Raw genomic sequence first — 20,378 nt, forward strand, 5'->3', positions numbered from 1 at the left:
GATAAATTAACAGGCACCGCCTTGATTATATTTTTTATTTTTATTTTACCTTTATTTAACCAGGCAAGTCAGTTAAGAACAAATTCTTATTTTCAATGACGGCCTAGGAACAGTGGGTTAACTGCCTGTTCAGGGGTAGAACGACAGATTTGTACCTTGTCAGCTCGGGGGTTTGAACTTGCAACCTTCCGGTTACTAGTCCAACGCTCTACCCACTAGGCTACCCTGCCGCCCCGCAACGCAGGACAAGCTAGACTAGTAATATCATCAACCATGTGTAGTTAACTAGTGATTATGTTAAGATTGAATATTTTTTATAAGATAAGTTTAATGCTAGCTAGGAACCTACCTTGGTTCCTTGCAGCCACAAGGTCCTTTTAATGCTGCACTCGGTAACAGGTTGTCATCCTGCCACGCAGTCTCCTCGTGGATTGCAATGTAATCAGCCATAATCAGCATCCAAAAAGGCAGATTACCGATTGTTATGAGAAGTTGAAATCGGCCCTAATTAAATCGGCCATGCCGTAGGACGACCTCTAGTCTGAGTGTTGGGGTGTGCCCCTGGCCATCCGTAAAAATAAAAAAAACATGAATAATATTTTGCACGCCCAATTTTTCAGTTTTTGATTTGTTCAAAAAGTTTGAAATATCCAATAAATGTTGTTCCACTTCATGATTGTGTCCCACTTGTTGTTGATTCTTCACAAAAAAATACAGTTTTATATCTTTATGTTTGAAGCCTGAAATGTGGCAAAAGGTCGCAAAGTTCAAGGGTGCCGAATACTTTCGCAAGGCACTGTATCTTATAGTGAAACGACCTTCTTGAAGTGAATTAATAGTCCTGTGGGTTTCCCTCTCTCTACATGTTGCCTGCAGGTAGATTTAACTGTATTACTACAACAACAGACTCATGACAGAGATAACAATCTTTCACTACACTGGAGGCCTAAATCACATCAATGACTGTGCAGCACAGATGCTATCAGATATATGGATGTCTGAAGGTGAAACAAGCCTGGACTTGACTCACTTGGAGGTGGCAGTAAGGTCACATGCCTCATGAAATCGCAATAAACAAACAAAACAGCCACAAACACACACTTGTCCCAGGTCCTCCCAATCACAAACCAATCCCTGACCCTACCCAGCCTTCCTAATGGGACATACATGCTTGTCTATCACCTTACATTCATTGGGTATGGCATTTTCGCTGAGATACGTTTATCCAAATCAACATATGGTCATACCTTCAGTATAGACCATGTCTATGTGACCTGTGCAGTGTGAATCAAAGCCACAGCCCTACTGTTAATAGTGCCACAAATCAGCGGTCCGGGTTCTAGTTCTGTCATAGAATACAACCTGCAGCCATTTCAAACGTGCAGAGGTGCACGATGGTCTCTGCATCAGATTCCTGTCACTGTGTTTGGCCCATTACCCTTTTTTTCTAAAGGGGCACTAAGTAGATATTCCTTCCCCAAGACAAACCATAAGTCAAATCTTCAATACTTGAGCTGTGCTTGATTTATATATAGTTTGCCTGGTTCAAATGGAAGTCTCAAAAGTACAAAATAAATGCAGTAATCCCAAAAGTACAAACAGCTAAATCAAGCATACCCTGACCTAGGTCTGGAGTCCACTAGTTAGTGGGAAACTCAAGAGTTCAAAGGTCTTTGAACTTCAAAAGCATTGGTTTGATTGTTGAGACAGAGCCTTCCTGTGTTGGATCTCAGTTACACGACTTCATTCTGAGTCAGTTATGGTCTGATAATGTTTGGTATTTCCCCCAGCTGCCCTTCGCATCTCTAGCAATAAGAATGGTGTGGGCTGTGGCAGAAATAGACAGAACACAGGCAGGACACAGCTGCTCTCAGAGGCCATCTGTTGTAACAGGGCCTTTCACTTCACCCAAGTGGCATGAGCAAAATATTACATGTACGCCTATTATAGTTTCACTAAGTTATATCAACTGACTTTTACCAAGAGACGTTTAATCACAACTCTAGGTCCCCATGCACCTTTACACCCGTCACACACACGTTAATTAGGCCTTACTTTGGTGAATAAATCAACAAAGGTTGATCCTATTTACCTGCGTTTGTACTCATCTCTCTCCCTCTTGACTTTGGCCAGGACGTTGTACAGGGCTCTGATCTCCGGGGTAATGGTATCAATCTGGACCCCGACCCCGTCCGGCTGGACCCAGGACACACCGGGGCTGGTGACGCGCGTCTCCACGCCAGAAGCAAGCTTGCGGGTATGGTTGTAGGACCAGATAGTACCGGGGAGGAACCGGGGAGGCGGGTTGGTGGGGGTTCCAGTGCCAGTACTGAAAACCGTTTTCCCGTTGGTGATTGAATTGGACCCGGCTGGAGAGTCGATTGTCGGGGTTGATAGGCTTACCGTGATGGTCGGATTATGATTCGGTTCGGTGGGGTTTGTTTCAGCTTTGTTCTTGGACTCCAGCGTGAGGATAGTGGGTCGTCTCGCAGAGTTATTGGTGTTTTGGAACGGGAGTGACCCGGGCCTGAGCGGGATAGTTCCCACAAACCCGGTCTGTACACCTGTTTCTTGGGTATGGGCCCGTCTAGCGCTTTCAGAACAACTTCCATCACAGCTGTTCTTCGCAGCCAACGCCTGTTGTAGTTGTTTCTCCAAAATCTTATTCCTTCGCTCAAGTTCATGCACTTTGGCCAGAAAGCATCGGAACCGTAAGTTTAGTGTCTTTAGGACACTGATATTGGAGCCCAGGTCGTTCCTCAGGGCCATCGCTGCAGGAGGTTGGGGCACAGACCGGTGATAAGAGTGGTTATTATGGTTCAGATGCAGGTAGGCTTGTGAGGGTGTGGTGAAATCGAACCCTGGCAGAGACTCCGAGCCCAGTCCGGGATGGTCGCCCAGGAAGAAAGATGTCGGGTCGGGCGAGCAGAAGACGGCTTCGGGTAGAAGGCCTGAGGGGGAATCCGGATGACTCGGTCCTCCTTGGTTCTGCTGCTGTTGATGTTGGAGAAGCGAGTTCGCCTCTAACAAAGGATTCATACTATGGTATGGAAAACTAAAGCGCTGCAGATCTGGCATGAACACGGACAGTACTTTTCTCCGTATAAAATCACAAAAATAAAATAATGACAGGCTGAAAGTTGACTTGTTGTTGGATACCAGACGTATCCGTGACGTTCCACCTATACCAGGTTACGTAACTGTTTCTAATTACGAATGTTTCCTCGATTTATCTCCGGTCGGTCTAAAGAGGCTCGTGGAATAAGTTCCCTCGCTCTTCCTGTCTGGCTCTGTTGCTGGATAACGGTCGCCCCAAAAAACAATGCCGAATAGGCCGGTCCGACGGCTATGCGCAGGCGACAACACTCAAATGTATTTCAGAAAAGTAATGTTTTGGTATACAGCCTATATGAGAGAAGGTACTGTTAAATGCTGCAAATCTCTAATGTATTACAAATAAATCCAGTGTCTTCCGTCAAAGCTTATCTGGCTCCAAAGTGGCCACAAGACACAACAAGTGCTGCAAGATTTGCAGAGCTGGGAAGCTACCGTAAATACACAAGTAGCTGGTTTTCTGTGCCCAGTAGGCTACGAACTGTTCCATAAGACCTCTTAGAGTCCTAGTTCAAGATTTGGGGAGGTGTTATCAGGAACATTTCCACTTGTGAATGTAATTTTATGGTCACACCATAGGCAACAAGATTTTTCCCACTTGGCTCGATTTTATTTTGTTACAAAATACACACATACAATTTTACACACTATTCTATTGTGTGAAACTACAATGTGAACCATAACCCACAGGCCTATCAGGACAGTGTTGACAAAGACAACAAAAAAACTACAAAATAGACTAAAATAAATGATGGAATACCATTTTCAAAACTGCAGCAGACATCTTGTTGGTGCTTAGATATAAAGGTAAAAAATACACACAATATGTAAAAATACAACATAGTGTATATTTTACATATCATAATTGTTGGTTATATAATAATACTAATGTTTTTGGCTACATTTAAAAAAGACTCACTACTCAAAACACTCACTATGATACAATACTCTGGTTGTTCTTACACAAAACATGTTTTATTTGAAAGCTGTTTTTAAAGAGGTCTCTGCTCCTAAACACCTCCATCCTCTCAACATCTCTTATCCATCTCTCCCTCTATCACTCGGTCATCAGACTACTAGAGGTGGAACCCCCCAGCTCTCTCCCTGCTTCGCTCAGACTCTGCCCGTCTATGTTGACCTGTGTGTCCAGCGAGGCCACGCCCAGTGCGTCCCACCCCACCGAGATGGTGTCGCCAGCCCTCTCTTTCTTCCCCAACTCCACCATGGGCATGGCCTTGGGGTTGCTCCTCCCTCGCCAGCTGTGGCAGTAGGAGAGGCTGCCTTTGGGGGCTGAGGAGAGAAAGAGGAGAAGAGAGAGAGAGAGAAAGAAAATGTGTGAGTTATCAGTCATTCTGCACCTGTCCAGTCCACACCTGTAGCTATGAAAGACTCCTTACTGTCAGAGTAGCTCCCTGCTCTTCCCTGCATTCTCCTCCTCTCCCCGTTCTGTCTCCCAAACAGCATGTCGTACACGTCCTCTCTGAACTCCTTGTTCATAATCTGGTAGATGAAAGGGTTAATCATGCAGTGAGACTTGGCAAACATTGCTGGTATCAGAGACACCATAGGTGGCAGGCAGGACCCCGGCCGGTTGCTCCCTGTCTCCGACTCCCCCTCCTGGCCTGGGGCTGAACTGCGCGTGGAAGCAACAGGCAGACTGTGGCCTAAGCCAGAATAGGAGTATGGATCTGGGTTGGTCACGTCCCGCAAGGATTCTCCAGGGTCGTAGTAGACGCTTCCGTAGTTGCTTCCGTAGTTTTCCGTGGAGGTCCAATTGAGGAGACCCATAATGCTGGGGATGTTTGGTAAGGCTGAGGCCATCGCAGTGGATCCTCCAGTCCCCATGGAGGGGCCTCCTCCCTGCATGGCCTCCCCGGCCCAATGCTCCTCCTTGGGGGCCAAGGCAGAGTAGAGGGAGACAATGGCATAGGGAGTCCAGGATAAGAGGAAGGTGGAGCACACCACAGCTGCTATCTGGGACAGACAGACAATAGATGAAACAACAGAAAGATATAATGTGCTGTCTGTACTTACACACTTGTTACAATGTTAATACAAAAGTTATTCCCTGGTAGTTCCTCTGCCTGGAATAAAGCAGATGTTACGACATCTTTCATTTCAAGTCAGTAACTTAGCTTCTTCTAACATATTCTGCTTTCCACATACCTTTGTGAGTCTCAGGTCTTTGTTGGTGTGAGTGACAGTTGAGGAGGGAATAGATGCCAGAGCGCGACTAGAACGGTAAACCTACACAGAGAGACATGTCAGTAAACACAAACAAATGCACAAGGGCCACGCTCGCTAGACCACCAGTTGGCTACAGCTATTGAGTCCACCATCACGGTAATAGATCATGCTTGCTGGACTGTACGCACCATGCATTCCATACGTTATAGTGTGCCCCACTGAAAATATGCCAGGACAATTGATTGATTGACAATCAATGAGTTACATGGCATGCTGTTTTCTATAGAGTCTGAATTGAGTTCCCTGGACTCTCCCCTACTGAATCAGCTTTTTTGTGCCAGCTGGGTGCAGTTTCTCTCACCGTCAGCAGAATGGTCATGTAGGAGGCGACGATGGTCAGTGTGGGGAGAAAAAAGCACATGATCAGGATCAGCAAGATGTAGAGTCTGTCGATCAAAGATGACCTCATCCCCCACCTCAAAGAAAAGAGGAAGATGTATATTTATACATACTTTTATAACCTCATACCCAGGCTGAATTGCTACTGCTGGATGAGATGAATGCCTTAATAACTGCAGACTCTCTCACACACACACACACACACACACGCACACGCACACGCACCCGCACACACACACACACACACACACACACACACACACACACACACACACACACACACACACACACACACACACTCACACACACTCACACACACACACACACTCACACACACACACTCACACTCACACACACACACACACACACACACACACACACACACACACACACACACACACACACACACACACACACACACACACACACACAAACACAAAAATACCAAAACACCAAAACAGAGTCTAATAAGAGAGAGTCAGAAGTACCAGTTGATGGTGCAGCTGGTCCCAAAGGGTTCTGGTCCGTAGCTGCCGAAGCCAAAAACAGGCAGGGAGGCCCAGAATAGAGAGTAGAACCACACCAGCCCTATGGACATGGACATGTGACGTCTCTCGATCCACTGACCTGGTAGAGAGAGATGGAGGAATGTTATACTTTTATTTCACCATTATTTATTCTCATTGGGTAAGATCTATTTTTTGAGAGACACCTGATTGTCCAGCATGTACTATATTATAACCAGACACATAGGAGAGGGATATGAATAAAGTGAAGCATGTTTTTCATTTATTTTAGCAGGGAGTCTCATTGAGACCAAGGTATCTGTTGCAAGTGAGCCCTGAAAATGGTTGCTAGTAGTTGAAATGGTTGTGTGTGATATTTACGGGTTTCTATTTCTTTATGTAGTGTTGCATGTTGGTAGCCCAGACATTAACCCTGCCTGACAATTACCCTTCCTTTTTTTAAAGTGCTACCTTTATTTAACTAGGCAAGTCAGTTAGGAACAAATTTTAATTTTCAAAGACGGCCTAGGAACAGTGGGTTAACTGCCTTGTTCAGGGGCAGAACGACAGATTTTTACCTTGTCAGCTCCGGGATTCAATCTTGCAGCCTTTTGGTTACTAGTCCAGCACTCTAACCACTAGGCCACCTTCCCTTTCTCATAGCTACCTGCGTGATTACCCCTAACCAGCAATACAATAACATCATTGCTGCCTAGTGTCTACATAACTGAAAAGTCATCTCCAGGTCAACAAGATCAAGCTGGAGTCTGGACCAATCAAAAATATCAAAAACTGCTCTTACAATAGTGACCCCAAGTATCTCTACAACGTGGGCTTGAAGAAAGAGTCGGACATACAGACAAACAGATTATAAACTACACTACATGACCAAAGGTATGTGGACACCTGCTCGTCCAACATCTCATTCCAAAATCATGGGCATTGGTATTTATTTGGATCCCCATTAGCTGTTGCAAAAGCAGCAGCTACTCTCCCTGTGGTCCACATAAAACATAAAACATGAAACATAATACAGAACATCAATGGACAAGAACAGAACTACATACATGTTTTTAAAGGCACACGTAGCCTACATGTCAATAACATACACACAAACTATCTAGGTCAAATAGGGGAGAGGCGTGGTGCCGTGAGGTGTTGCTTTATCTGCTTTTTGCAACCAGGTTTGCTGTTTATTTGAGCAATACGAGATGGAAGGAAGTTCCAAGCAACAAGGGCTCTATATAATATTGTACACTTTCTTGAATTTGTTCTGGATTTGGGGTCTGTGAAAAGACCCCTTGGTGGCATGTCTGGTGGGGTAAGTGTGTGTGTCAGAGCTGTGTGTAAATTGACAATGCAAACCGTTTGGGATTTTCAACACATGAATGTTTCTTATAAAGTGAAGTGATGCTGCAGTCAGTCTGTCCTCAACTCTTAGCCAAGAGAGACTGGCATACATCATATGTATATCAGCCCTCTGAATACAATGAAGAGCAAAACGTGCCGCTCTGTTCTGGGCCAGCTGCAGCTTAAATAGGTCTTCACTTGCAGCACTGGACCACACGACAAATATGGAGTTGGAGTTGAATAATATGGAATTGGTCCCCTTTGCTGCTATAACAGCCTCCACTCTTCTGGGAAGGCTTTCCACTAGATGTAGTAACATTGCTGCAGGGCCTTGCTTCCATTCAGCCACAAGAGCATTAGTGAGGTCTGGCACTGATGTTGGGCGATTAGGCCTGGCTCGCAGTCGGCGTTCCAATTCATCCCAAAGGTGTTCCATGGGGTTAAGGTCAGGGCTCTGTGCAGGCCAGTCATGTTCTTTCACACCGATCTCAACAAACCGTTTCTGTATGGACCTCGCTTTGTGCATGGTGGCATTGTCATGCTGAAACAAGAAAGGGCTGCCACAAAGTTGGAAGCACAGAATCGTATAGAATATCATTGTATGCTGTAGCATTAAGATTTCCCTTCAGTGGAACTAAGGGACCTAGCCCGAACCATGGAAAAAAACAACCTGACCATTATTCCTTATCCACCCATTACAGTTGGCATTATGCATTCGGGCAGGTAGCGTTCTCCTGACCAGATTAGTTCGTCGGACTGCCAGATGGTGAAGCGTTTACACTGCTCCAGACTCCAATGGCAGCAAGCTTTACTCCACAAACAGTTATTGCGCTTACTTTGCTTCCAAAGGCAGTTTGGAACTCGGTAGTGTGTTTTGCAACAGAGGACAGACGATTTTTACGAGCGACATGCTTCAGCACTTGGCGATCTCGTTCTGTGAGCTTGGGTGGCCAACCACTTCACACTTCACTTCCACTTCACAATAACAGCACTTACAATTGACCTGGTCAGCTCTAGCAGGGTTGAAATTTGATGAACTGACTTGTTGGAAAGGTGGCATCTTATGACGGTGCCACATTGAAAGTCACTGAGCTCTTCAGTAAGGCCATTCTCCTGCTTATGTTTGTCTATGGAGATTGCATGGCTGTGTGCTCAATTTTATACATCTGTCAGCAACTGGTGTGGCTAAAATAGCCGAATCCACTAATTTGAAGAGGTGTCCACATACTTTTGTATATATAGTGTATGTTTAGATTAGATCATTGAATGCAGAGGTTCTGTTCAGTATTCTGTTCAAAATCAATTATCTGACATGCTAAGTATAAAGGGCATATTCAAAGCAAGGGCCTTATTTATGCTCTGACCCACTGACGAAAGCCTCAGGGAAAACCAGGAAGTCAATGAGGCCACTAAAAGGGGTCAGGGGTCAACAACATCCTTTTGTGTCATCCCTTTTGTTCTCTCAATTGAGTATCAGACATGTATTTCATGTAATGAAATGTTTGAAGAAATATCAGATAAGGATGAAGGATAAATGTAGCCTACGGAAGCTAAATGTTTTTGGGATTCAACAACACTTTATCATTGTCTTCCCAAGGGAAAATATGTAAGAAATGTATCAAATGAAGAATATAATAAGTATGTACACACGACTCAAAAAGATAGCAAAAAGAACTGACCGTATCTGAAGCTGCAGATCTTGAGGCAGCGGTCCAGAGAGATGAGACAGGTGGTGATGAGGGAGCCGATCCCAAAAACAAAGCCCTGCAACCCGTACCACAGGCACCCTGCTTCCCCAAACACCCAGCCATGGGACACACTGGTGGACCAGAGGAGGAGTTAATGACCTGATAATGTTCATTGGTCGTTGGAACACTAAGCACTTTGTCTGATTCATGGGATGTGAGTGTAAACTGTCAATTGATCTGGATAAAAGACATCTGCATCATGTCATTCTGTCTAGTTTGATATGCATACTATCAGTATGGAGGATTGAAGATTGGTTGACAGGAATTGCTCACCTGGAAATTATGAGGCATGGCGCCCCCAAGAGGCTGTATCCAAAATCACAGATGGCCAGGTTAATAGTCATGAGTTCTGGTGGTCTGAGTTTCTTCTTCTTTCTACAGTAAACCAACAGCACTATGCCATTCCCAACCACGGACACTACACCTGGAGAAGAAGAGAGGAGAGAAGGAAGAGAGGAGCGGGGAGATAGGAGGTTTGAAGCGACGGGGAGAGAGAGAAAGATAGAAGCATAGAGACAGACCAGCTCACTGTCTGCTCTTGGGTATAATAAGGGTCAGTAAACCGTCTGTCATTTAATATTTCATCCGCTGCTACCTTCCTGACCCCCTCAACCCACTATGCGGCTTTGGAAGCATCGGGGAACCAATCCAAAGTGAATAAATGCTCTAGCTGAATCGACATGGTTGCTTGCTGGCTGGCTGGCTGGCAGGGTGCTGTTCATAGCCTCATTTGATTTGTTGTGTAGGTAATTATTGGGAGCAACAGGTATGGAATGTTCCATGCTGTGATTCCTCATGTGTGTCCTCTCATCTCTTCTTTCCTCTCACCTTTCCTCTCTCCTTTCCACTCTCCTCTCTCATTTCCTCTCTCATCTCTCTATGTATCATCTGTCCTTTATGTATCCTCTTTCCTTTCCTTTCTCCCCTGTCCTCTCACCTTTCCTCTCTCTATGTATCCTCTGTCCTTTATGTATCCTCTTTCCTTTCCTTTCTCCCCTGTCCTCTTTCCTTTCCTCTCTTTATGTATCCTCTCTCCACTGTCCTCTCTCCTCTCTTCTCTCTGTGTATCCTCCCCTCTCTGGTGTGACCCTGGGGTTGCTATGCTAATACACTTTGTATTCAGTCTGTCTCCACAGCTCCGTAATGGAAACAGTCATAGAGAGTTAGATCACTGACTGACTTGATCAGAAAGGTTGATCCTGATGGATGACAGATCTGTGTTGAAACAAAGTAAACCCATTCAGCCATCTGCGTGGGCTCTGGATTCTGATGATTAAGATGTGAAAAGCTGTTGCCCAGCTTATATATCGAAACCCTTTCAGTCCTCTGGGATCAAATTAGATTTTGTTCATAAGTCTTGATTTATCTGAACAGAATTTCACCCCCATAAATATACCTTAAGCCAAGCCTAATACTTCTACACTGTACAGATTATGTTCTGATTATTCTACCAGTGAGTTACTCAGGAGGAATACCAACCAAACTCTGACATTAACTGACACCAACACTGAATCTCTCGTCTGTAATGAGAGATGCCTAATTTCAAATCAACCAACAACCCTGAGCCTCTATGCCCAAGTCTCTAGACACTTGTATAGATCTGAAATGATTTGATGTAGTATGGTAATATCTCAAACTTGCCCTCTACGCTTTGAGGATTTTTCACCATATTGCTTATAGTACACATAGTGTAAAATCCAATGCTTTCAAATCTCTATCAGTGGTTAGAGGGTATAGGGGTATAGTGGCTAGGGGTGAATGTGTTGTAGGCAGATGGTAGATTTGACTCACCTGTGAGGATGAGGAAGATGGCAACTCCCAGGTCAGTGCTGGGGGAGAGGTGAGAAAGGAAGGCAGGAGGGATGGAGGATGGGACAGAGCCCCTCCACGAGCCATTTCCTCCCAGAGACATCAACTGGTGGAGAAAAGAAGACAGAGAGAGATTTTACTGTAAAGCCCAGTAGATAGAAGAGGTCAAAAGAGAGAGGAGGAGAGTAACATACTGAGACAGAGAATGTGCTAGAAAGTGGAAGGTAAGAGGATTTAACCCCCTAGACATGCACAGAAAAACAGAGTGAGAGTTAGAGTTGTTAAATTCCCTATAGTATTAGCTAACGCGGATATAGATAGAGAAAGAGAGAAAAAGAGAGACAGCAATGGTGGAGTAGTTATATATTGATGGAGAGAGCAAAAAAGAGAAGAGGAGAGAGGAGAAGGGAGAGTAGAGGGGAACGTTTAGAGGAGAGCAGAGAGGGTAGGGGAGATGAGAGGGGAAAGGGTAGAGGAGAGCAGAGAGGGTAGGGGAGAGGAGAGGGGAAACGGTAGAGGGGAACGTTTAGAAGAGAGCAGAGAGGGTAGGGGAGAGGAGAGGGGAAAGGGTAGAGGAGAGCCGAGAGGGTAGGGGAGAGGAGAGGGAAACGTTTAGAGGAGAGGAGAGAGAGAAGGGAGAGTAGAGGGGAAAGTTTAGAGGAAACAGAGAGTGTTAGAGGAGAGGAGAGAGGAGAAGGGAGAGTAGAGGGGAAAGTTTAGAGGAGAGGAAAGGGGAGAGTAGAGGGGAAAGTTTAGAGGAGAGCAGAGAGGGTAGGGGAGAGGAGAGGGGAAAGGGTAGAGGAGAGCAGAGAGTAGGAGAAGGAGAGGGGAAAGTTTAGAGGGGAAAGTTTAGAGGGGAAAGTTTAGAGGGAAAAGGGAGAGTAGAGGGGAAAGTTTAGAGGAGAGCAGAGAGGGTAGGGGAGAGGAGAGGGGAAAGGGTAGAGGAGAGCAGAGAGGGTAGGGGAGAGGAGAGGGGAAAGTTTAGAGGAGAGGAGAGGGGAAAGTTTAGAGGAGAGCAGAGAGGGTAGGGGAGAGGAGAGGGGAAAGGGTAGAGGAGAGCAGAGCAGAGAGGGTAGGGGAGAGGAGAGGAGAGGGGAGACAGGGGGTGAGCCAGTGTATTACAAACAGAAATGTGTACAAGTAAGAAGTGCACAATCAGGGGAAAAGTGGAGAATTGGAAAAGCAGGAAGAGAAAAAGAGAGACAGACAATTGAAACACACACAACTATTATCACAGAATCAAACTCACTGTTCAGTTCAAAGCTGAAAGGAGATCACTCACACACACTAATGAGAAATCAACAGGTGACACACACACCAAGAGGAGCATTCTTACTCACCTTCCTCTTCGTCTGTCAACCTGCCCCTCTCTACCTCTCTTTTTTACTTCCTATCTCACTCTTTTGTTCAGTCTGTCTGCGTTGTGAGTTAAGCTCTTTTTTAAATCTTAAGCCTCTGTCATTTTTTTGTGCTCTATTTCTGAGAAGAGTAAATCAACTTGCAGTCGACAATCTGGCGGAGAAATGATCAGTGAGTGTGTGGTCTGAAAAGGCACACAGAGGGAAAATAAATGGAATGATCTGAGCCTTTTTGACCTCCCTCTCTCTCTCTCTCTCACTCTCATCAATCTCTTTCTCTCTCTTCTATGCTCTCACCCTGTTTCTCTCTCTCTTCCATGCTCTCTTTCTCTCTCTCTCGCTCTCTCTGTCACTCTTTATCTCTCTATCCATTGTTTAAACTGAATGCCGTAGAAGAGATATCACCAATTGTGATATAAGAGCACACATGTAACTGACTCATAATTTGTATGTGTCTGTGTCTAACAATGAGAGCAACAACACCCAGGAGACACACGTCTTCTCTTCAATAAGATTATGGATAGACGGTGATCTGACTACAGGAGAATGATCCTTCTCTTACTGACTGCCTTGTCTGAGCATGACGTGAGAGAGAGACACTGGGATGTTGAAATAAATACATAGCTTACTGGCTGCAAACTGAACTACAACATTAACCTGATCTTCAAGCCTGCTCTTATGGGGCTTAAAGTCTACCTACACACACAAGTCTGACTCTAAAGGTTCCAATAAACGGTGTATGTTTAGAGGCTCAGCTTTACGATCAGAGGATGCTTGGTGTGTAGCAGTAGGTGTTCAGCCATCAACATGTTCTCTCTCACCTTAGTCCAGGAAGTCATGCTGTGTGTTAGTCACTAGTAGAACGTGACAGCATTTTCACTCATTAAAGCTAACAGACACTAATTCATTACTTATAAGTGGTTCATTTGAAAAACAAATGATTTATGATTATCAATTAGTGTGATGGACACCCAGTGTTCTCTAAGCCCTTCTGTCCACTAAGCACCAAGTCAACTATAGTGAAGTAAAGTGAAAGCGTGAAAACCTCCGTTCTCTATAGGTATCACAAGTCCACCTAAAGCACCTGATACACACACTGTCAAGTTGACTGCAATCACGCTGTTCATTAAGCCTCCTGCAGCCCCCATACTGTGAAACCCCTAGAGGTTGTTGGTCTCAGAAAAGTAGAGTTGGTTTACCTCTTCCCTTGTCAATACCATCGATTGGGAATATTTTATGAAGGCCAATTGCGTAATCATAATGGTCGGCCATTGTCAACTTTAGTTAGTCATGCCAGAACACCCTTGGCTTAACAAATGGAGCAGGTATTGAACTGAACTGGGGGGGGGGGGGTGTAGAGAGAAATAATGATTCATCTCAGGAAGGGGGAGAGAAAAATAAGAGAATTTAACACTGGTGGAAAAGGAAACTGTGCAGAAAGGGTTTGATTGGACAGAAATGTATTAATTTCTACCTTTAAGATTCTGTGTATTGCTACGTATTACACTGTTGGAGCTGAAAACAAGAATGTCGCTGCACCTGCAATATCTGCAAATCTGTGTACAGACCAATAAACGTTTCAGTTGAGAAGAGAGAACTGGCAGAGGAAGTGACGCGATCATAGAACTGAAATGAAAGTGTCTGGGTTGTTTGAAATCTGGTTCTGTCAAATGCAGATTCTTACAAGAGTAAACGGATCAGATATATGCTAGCAGAGTGAGAACATTCAGATATGTTTTAGTTTACAGAGCAACCTCATTGTATAGATACTAAACCTAAACTACTCCCATGTACCCAGGGTCAGGAATAATTGTGGTGTATAGTGTATGAGTGATGGATCATGTCAGGTTCTTTAGCTTAATAGAAATAACCAAGGAATTATTTAAGAGTTGGTCCTTTCCCATTATCAACATTTATATACTAAATCATTTTCCTTTTGTCCCATCAAGTGAAAAACAGGAAGCCATATTTACTCAGAGGACTTTTATTCCGCTTCTGAATGAAGCAGGTTCAGTGCAACAAACAGAGTAAATCTCTTCACACCCAGATTCCATCTCACCTTTCACAAGACCAGAACAGGGGCTTTACAATACAAAAATAAATTAGTTGTGATTGTTAGTTATTTGTTTAATGCGGGTAACTTTCTCATGGCAAGGGCGATAGTCCAATCGAATGGGAAATGTAGTCATATGACATAGCGCAGTAGCGTTTGGTTGGTTGCTTTACTCCTTGGTGGCCATGTGAGCCATCAGGTCAATGACGCGGTTGCTGTAGCCGAACTCATTGTCATACCTGGGGAGAGAGGAGAGACACGGTCAGGTTTCTTCACTCACCAAGAATGTGTAGGTGTGTGTGTGTGTTCGGGTGTATATTTGCAGAGGATGAATGCGTACCATGTGACCAGCTTGACGAAGTGGTCGTTCAGAGCAATGCCAGCGCCGGCATCAAAGATGGAGGAGTGGGTGTCGCCGTTGAAGTCTGAAGAGACAACCTGTTGCTCCGTGTAGCCGAGAATTCCCTTCATGGGTCCATCGGCAGCAGCCTTGACAACCTTCTTGATGGCGTCGTAGCTGGCCTGTGGTTCAAGGAAACAAGAGGTGGGTTGTCTTATTGTTCCTAAATTTACAATGCTAACTAATCATGTATAAATTAAGGCATTGTCTCGTCTACTCAACAATGGGCTTTACTGCAAACTTTATTTAAAGATGTGGTCACTGTGTCTAACAACTAGTCCTAGGACAGTGATATCTTTTTGATTGTATTGGCAGGTAAGGTACACCATAGAGACAGACATGTGCATTGGCAGTTTGGTAAGGTGGGGGGAGGGGCTACTCACAGGCTTCTCCAGACGGACGGTCAGGTCCACCACTGAGACGTTGGGGGTGGGGACACGGAAGGCCATGCCAGTGATCTTGCTGTGAGGAAGAAGTGGTGACAGCAGCATAAGGTCAAAGTTAAACTTACTCCTCTACAGTTTGATATACAGACATAATAAATGACTGGTTCTTAGACAAATGTCTGTTTCATTGCTATGCATTTTACTGTTGACGGAAAACTGTAGTAGTGGCAGAATAGTGTTATAAGTGTTTTACTGGTGTCTAGTTAGAAGTTGTGTCACAAGTGAATGTACAGCTGTATCATAGTGTTTTACTGGTGTCTAGTTAGAGGTTGTGAACTTCTGATACTAGTATTATAATTGTGTCTTGTTTTACTGGTTGTTATTAGTTATTTAGAGGTTGTGGTACTGACCCGTTCAGCTCGGGGATGACCTTGCCGACAGCCTTGGCTGCTCCGGTGGAGGCAGGGATGATGTTCTGGCTGGCACCACGTCCATCCCTCCACAGCTTTCCAGAAGGACCATCAACAGTCTTCTGGGTGGCGGTGACGGCGTGAACGGTGCTCTGAGAGAGAGATGTTAAGGGAAGGGAGATGAGAGATCCACATTAAGGAGGTACAGAAGTGGTAGTGGGGGACGGCTGGATAAGAAAGACAGATGGTGTGTTTGTGATCTTAAAAACAGTCCATCCCTTGTACTGTTAGTGTTTTGGGTCGGTGTGAATTCTGTCATTATGTCAGATTAAGCCTCTCTAGGTGATTGTTCCCAGGTGTTTTGGGTCGGTGTGAAACCTGTCATTATGTCAGATTAAGCCTCTCTAGGTGATTGTTCCCAGGTGTTGCGTTTTAATCCGTACCATCAGACCCTCAATGATGTGGTAGTTATCGTGGATGACCTTGGCCAGGGGAGCCAGGCAGTTGGTTGTGCATGAAGCATTGCTGTGGAGAGAGACGTGCTAAATTATAAGTCTGAACCGCAACAGAATAGCCAGGTGTTGCAGGTAGTATCTGTTAAGTGGAGGGAGTGCGTGTTGAGTCGGAGGGAAGAGGGTCTCACCTGACAACCTTGAGGGAGTTCTCGTACTTCTCGTGGTTGACGCCCATGACGAACATGGGTGCATCAGCGCTGGGAGCAGAGATGACAACCCTCTTGGCACCGCCCTTCAGATGGGTCTGGAGGAGGGAGAGATGTTAGAGTCCATTATTACATTTTTTGTAGCCTGGTTAAATGTTGTTGCCTAGTTATTGCATGTATTCAACATAATGCACCACATGCAGGTTAAGCCTGATGGGTAAAGTCATGTTATAAAGGAGTCATTTCTGTTCTAATGATATTCCCATATCATACAGTTCTGGATGCTGTGTCTACTGATGGGGATACTTACAGAGGCCTTCTCAATGGTGGTGAAAACACCTGTTGACTCAACTACATAGGTGGCACCAGCATCTCCCCACTTGATGTTAGCTGGGTCTCTCCTGAGAACGAGAGAGAGAGGAGGTTCAGGGTTATGTTATGAAGCAGAGCACCATGGACGAATAGACTATCATTAATATTGTTATGGATTCCACAAGGGGGCGCCATTCCATAAGGCCACAAGGGACTTCAGGTCTCTTCTGCATATTCTACAGATGCTGACCTGATTTGTATGATTTTTTTTCAATGTGAAAAAAAAGTGAATTATTTGTTACTAAATTAATGAACTCACTCGTGGAACACAGTGATTTTGTGTCCATCGATGACCAGCTTGCCACCCTCAGCCTTGACCTCACCGTGGAAACGTCCGTGGGTGGAGTCATACTTGAACATGTAGACCTGAAGAGGGAGGAGGTGTTGAGTCTCTTGGCCTTTTGTTAATAGATCCTAAGTTATGACAGGGCCTTGGTCTGTCCATTGAGGGTGTCAGGGTGACAGCAACATTCAAAGGTCTTGAAGTTAATGAAACCACTTAATAAGTTAGGCTGAAGAAGTCATCTATACATAAGCTAAATATTTCACTAAGCCTTAAAACCTTACTTTATACATGTCAGGGATCAATATGTTTTTCTACTGAGTCAGTGGGCTAGAAGTCCCTGGTCCATTGTAGTCTACTCACCATGTAGTCCAGGTCGATGAAGGGGTCGTTGATGGCCACAATCTCAACTCCCTTCTTGGAGTGGAATGCAGCACGGGTCACCAGACGCCCGATACGGCCGAATCTGGGGGACAAGACCATTCATTCCATTAATCATTGATGTCACACCCAGTCCTCAACAATACTACGGAATTTCATAAACCTCTCGCCATTGAAAAACAAATGAAGTTGTGGGACTACCACATCTGTCTCTCCTGTATTCTAACGTAACAGCTGGTGCCTTACTCAGTAGGGAGCCATGTTTCAAAGGTCGCAAATAGAAATGTCATGTATACAACTGAACTGACATTTCTGTTCCACAACATTCAGGTAGCACCTAAAGCAAAAGATTGAAGACTGGATATAAAGAGCTTTCAGAGAAATCTCAAATGAACATGTGGTGATCTGAAAATAGTGTATTTCCAGAGAAAGAGGACAGGGTTCAGGGGGTTTTGCATCACAGCCAGCAGAGTGAACAGGACTGAGGCTTCACTCTGTGGAGTAAAGTCCTGTCTGCCCCTCATGTGGTAACCCTTCCCCATGAAGTGAGAGGCCTGTTTGATTAGTAGTTACTTTTTAACTAGAAGAATCAGGTTCACAGACAGACAGGCTCTGATACACTGTCCTCCGAGAGGTGGATAGGAGAGGGGGAACTGCAGATCCCCCTCACATATGTGAGTAGAGGCCAAAGACACATTTTCAACTGTAGACTGGACAATAAAACTGTTCCATTCAACTAAGCACAAGGGGGTCACTTGTCTACTAGTGAAAACAGAGAACAAGAGACCAGAGTGACCGTCCCTGGATGTGTGTCTGTTCTGCAAAACACAAGTCTTTACACAGTTCCTGCTCTTTAGTCACCCAGCTAGTTTAGAGTAGGACAGCTATTAAAATGTTCTAATGGTTCAGAATGTCAACAAGACACTACTGTACCCCTGATCTTTCCTCCAAAGGGTGCCTGGCTAAAAAAAGACTGGCACAAGAGGATACAGAGAGGAGGGTCATGTAAGCCAAGCTCCTCTCAGGGCTCGTCTGAATACCACACATCATCGGGGATGACTTGCTCATCATATAAAACTTGTGTTTCCCGTCCTTTCGAAGGGGCATCAGTACTCCCTGTGTGAGGTTACCAGGGTACAGCCATTTGTAAGGAATGACGTAATGAAATCTTGATTGTATTCATTCCTATATTTTTGTTTTTATTCATTGATATTAGCGAGATTGCCATTTCAAATAGATATCTGTTTCAAAAGCGTAGGCTCTGCACTAGGTCAAGCCAGAATAGGAGATTCTAACCCTGTAAATTGTTAGATTGTGTGTGTTGTGTTAGTTAAGGTGTTAAATGAAAATGTGTCTTACCCATTGACACCTACTTTCACCATTTTGCCTGAGTTGGTCTAGTCCTCTGTGGGGGGAGAAGGAGAGACATTAGCTATTAAAAACAAATATTGGCCATCCATTATGATTTCTGGGGATTTCCATACTTTATGGCATAGAACTTAGCAGCCGAGTTACAGCTAAGGTAAGCAGAGGCATAGAGAACATAGCATAAGAGAATAATAGAGTATGCCATAGGTTCCCTAGAATAGATAACTTATCTGAACAGTATCTACACATCAAATGTCTGCAACTCATAGTAAGTTCATGCAAAGAAGAAAAGTTGCATTTAAAAGCACAGCAAAATGTTTTAAACTGGAATAACATGTGCGATAGTCTATTTAAGCAACAGTTATGAACTTTGAAAGTCTAACTAAACGGAATCAGAGTTCAATCACGGCAGATAGAAGTGACTTTAACAAGGTTTGAATAATCTTTTCTAAAGCAAAAAAAAAAAAAGCTATACACATCAAGTAGTTGGAGCTGCATCTCATCAACTATGACATTAAATAAATGGTCACGCATGAAACAAGTCTTAGAATAAACCAAACAATCGAAAGGTTGTCAGTTTTTGGCTTGACAATCCCTAATCTTGTTGCAATCTAGGCCCATATTATCCCCAGCCATTTAATGTAGTTAAATATCCTAATGTAGCCGTTGGTAGATCATTTACCGTTTGTGAGATGCCTCAATCCTGTCTTACGACTTTCGGGTGTGAGTGGGGACTGTCAGAGCTGGGCTACCTATTTATTTCCACCCTGTATGGACACGCCCCTTTGGTGTGCTACGGGCTCTAAACCCCGCCCCTTTCAGAATGTCAAGGTCCTAAGGAAGTTGTGACGAGTCAGCCTATTATAAATTTAGTGTATGTAGCCTAACAATAAAGCTGTATTAGCTATAGTATGAAAACATTAATTGGGTCTTGCTGTGTTCACCCGGTTTTATTTTTATTTAACTAGGCAAGTCAGTTAAGAACAATTTCTTATTTAAAATGACAGTCTACTGTGAAACAGTGGGTTAACTGCCTTGTTCAGGGGCAGAATGACACATGTTTACCTTGTCAGCTTGGGGATTTGATCCAGCAACCTTGCGGTCACTGGCCCAATGCTCTAACCACTAGGCTACCTGCCTCCCCTTGCCTGGTATTTAAACTAAAGCTGGCCTAAAGTAGCATTGATTACGTGTGTTCTAGTGAATAGTGTAGGCCTGAATATTGAGTGAAGTGCTTTCACTTTGATTTATTTTGCTTTCAGGGAAGTTCATCAGACTCTCTGTATCTTTCTGAATATATGGCCCTCTTATTTCACTCAAGGCCGCCACATTCAACCAATAGATTTTATTAACACGGAATGTTTTTTAGTATACCTTTTTTAACCTTCCCATAATCTTCATTCTGAAGCATAGGAACAGACGATGAAACACGACACAGATATAATAAGTCCTTGGATGGCCAAATGATAAAATAGAGGGTCTGTTCCCGTGTGACCTTCTCACTAGATAGGGAGAGCCAGACAGCGAGAGCAACCGGGGATCAAATCCCTTTCCTCCACAGTGTGACATTTACAGTCCAAAGACCATGACCCT

At 44.4% G+C, this 20,378-nt stretch overlaps 3 protein-coding genes across 7 annotated transcripts in view; all 3 read right to left on the reverse strand.

Annotated features, from left to right (window-relative positions):
* Window positions 1-3,491, reverse strand: part of LOC123998109 (non-homologous end joining factor IFFO1-like) — a 28,641-nt gene extending 25,150 nt beyond the window's left edge. For all 4 annotated transcript variants that reach the window (XM_046303027.1, XM_046303026.1, XM_046303025.1 and 1 more), the window contains exon 1: window positions 2,093-3,491. In XM_046303027.1, the coding sequence (XP_046158983.1) occupies window positions 2,093-3,078 (986 nt within the window). In that variant the 5' untranslated portion in view covers window positions 3,079-3,491. The remainder of the gene's footprint in view (window positions 1-2,092) is intronic.
* Window positions 3,492-3,987: 496 nt separating this feature from the next.
* On the reverse strand, window positions 3,988-12,797 carry LOC123998001 (melanopsin-B-like). 2 transcript variants are annotated; one of them, XM_046302800.1, is made up of 9 exons: window positions 12,454-12,797; window positions 11,096-11,219; window positions 9,578-9,722; window positions 9,236-9,375; window positions 6,189-6,327; window positions 5,663-5,777; window positions 5,281-5,361; window positions 4,512-5,088; window positions 3,988-4,404 (listed from the first exon to the last, which is right to left on the reverse strand). In XM_046302800.1, the coding sequence occupies exons 2-9, from the start codon at window positions 11,214-11,216 to the stop codon at window positions 4,172-4,174; spliced, it is 1,551 nt and encodes a 516-aa protein (XP_046158756.1). In that variant the 5' UTR covers window positions 11,217-11,219; window positions 12,454-12,797; the 3' UTR covers window positions 3,988-4,171. The 2 variants fall into 2 exon arrangements, with proteins under 2 accessions (XP_046158756.1, XP_046158755.1); XM_046302799.1 differs by having other exon boundaries at window positions 9,578-9,728.
* A 1,642-nt stretch (window positions 12,798-14,439) lies between these two features.
* LOC123998110 (glyceraldehyde-3-phosphate dehydrogenase) lies at window positions 14,440-19,563 on the reverse strand. Its single transcript, XM_046303030.1, has 11 exons — window positions 19,468-19,563; window positions 18,777-18,822; window positions 17,400-17,502; window positions 17,013-17,119; window positions 16,692-16,782; window positions 16,364-16,479; window positions 16,164-16,245; window positions 15,721-15,872; window positions 15,308-15,386; window positions 14,865-15,046; window positions 14,440-14,763 (listed from the first exon to the last, which is right to left on the reverse strand). The coding sequence occupies exons 2-11, from the start codon at window positions 18,797-18,799 to the stop codon at window positions 14,694-14,696; spliced, it is 1,005 nt and encodes a 334-aa protein (XP_046158986.1). The 5' UTR covers window positions 18,800-18,822; window positions 19,468-19,563; the 3' UTR covers window positions 14,440-14,693.
* Window positions 19,564-20,378: the final 815 nt, after the last annotated feature.

Source organism: Oncorhynchus gorbuscha, linkage group LG15 (assembly GCF_021184085.1).
Source record: "Oncorhynchus gorbuscha isolate QuinsamMale2020 ecotype Even-year linkage group LG15, OgorEven_v1.0, whole genome shotgun sequence".
Lineage (NCBI taxonomy): Eukaryota > Metazoa > Chordata > Actinopteri > Salmoniformes > Salmonidae > Oncorhynchus > Oncorhynchus gorbuscha.

Bases quoted from the DNA above. Each gene is read 5' to 3' on its own strand.
- LOC123998001 (XM_046302799.1), bottom strand. From the start codon at position 11,216: ATGTCTCTGGGAGGAAATGGCTCGTGGAGGGGCTCTGTCCCATCCTCC. The intron at 5,778-6,188 runs GTACTTCTGACT...CTTTTCTTTGAG, and splicing joins ACCAGCTGCACCATCAACTG to GTGGGGGATGAGGTCATCTT. The intron at 4,405-4,511 runs GTAAGGAGTCTT...TTCTCTCCTCAG, and splicing joins AGCAGGGAGCTACTCTGACA to CCCCCAAAGGCAGCCTCTCC.
- LOC123998110 (XM_046303030.1), bottom strand. From the start codon at position 18,799: ATGGTGAAAGTAGGTGTCAATGG. The intron at 16,480-16,691 runs GTAAGTATCCCC...TCCCTCCTCCAG, and splicing joins CCACCATTGAGAAGGCCTCT to ACCCATCTGAAGGGCGGTGC. The intron at 15,873-16,163 runs GTACGGATTAAA...TCTCTCTCTCAG, and splicing joins ACATCATTGAGGGTCTGATG to AGCACCGTTCACGCCGTCAC.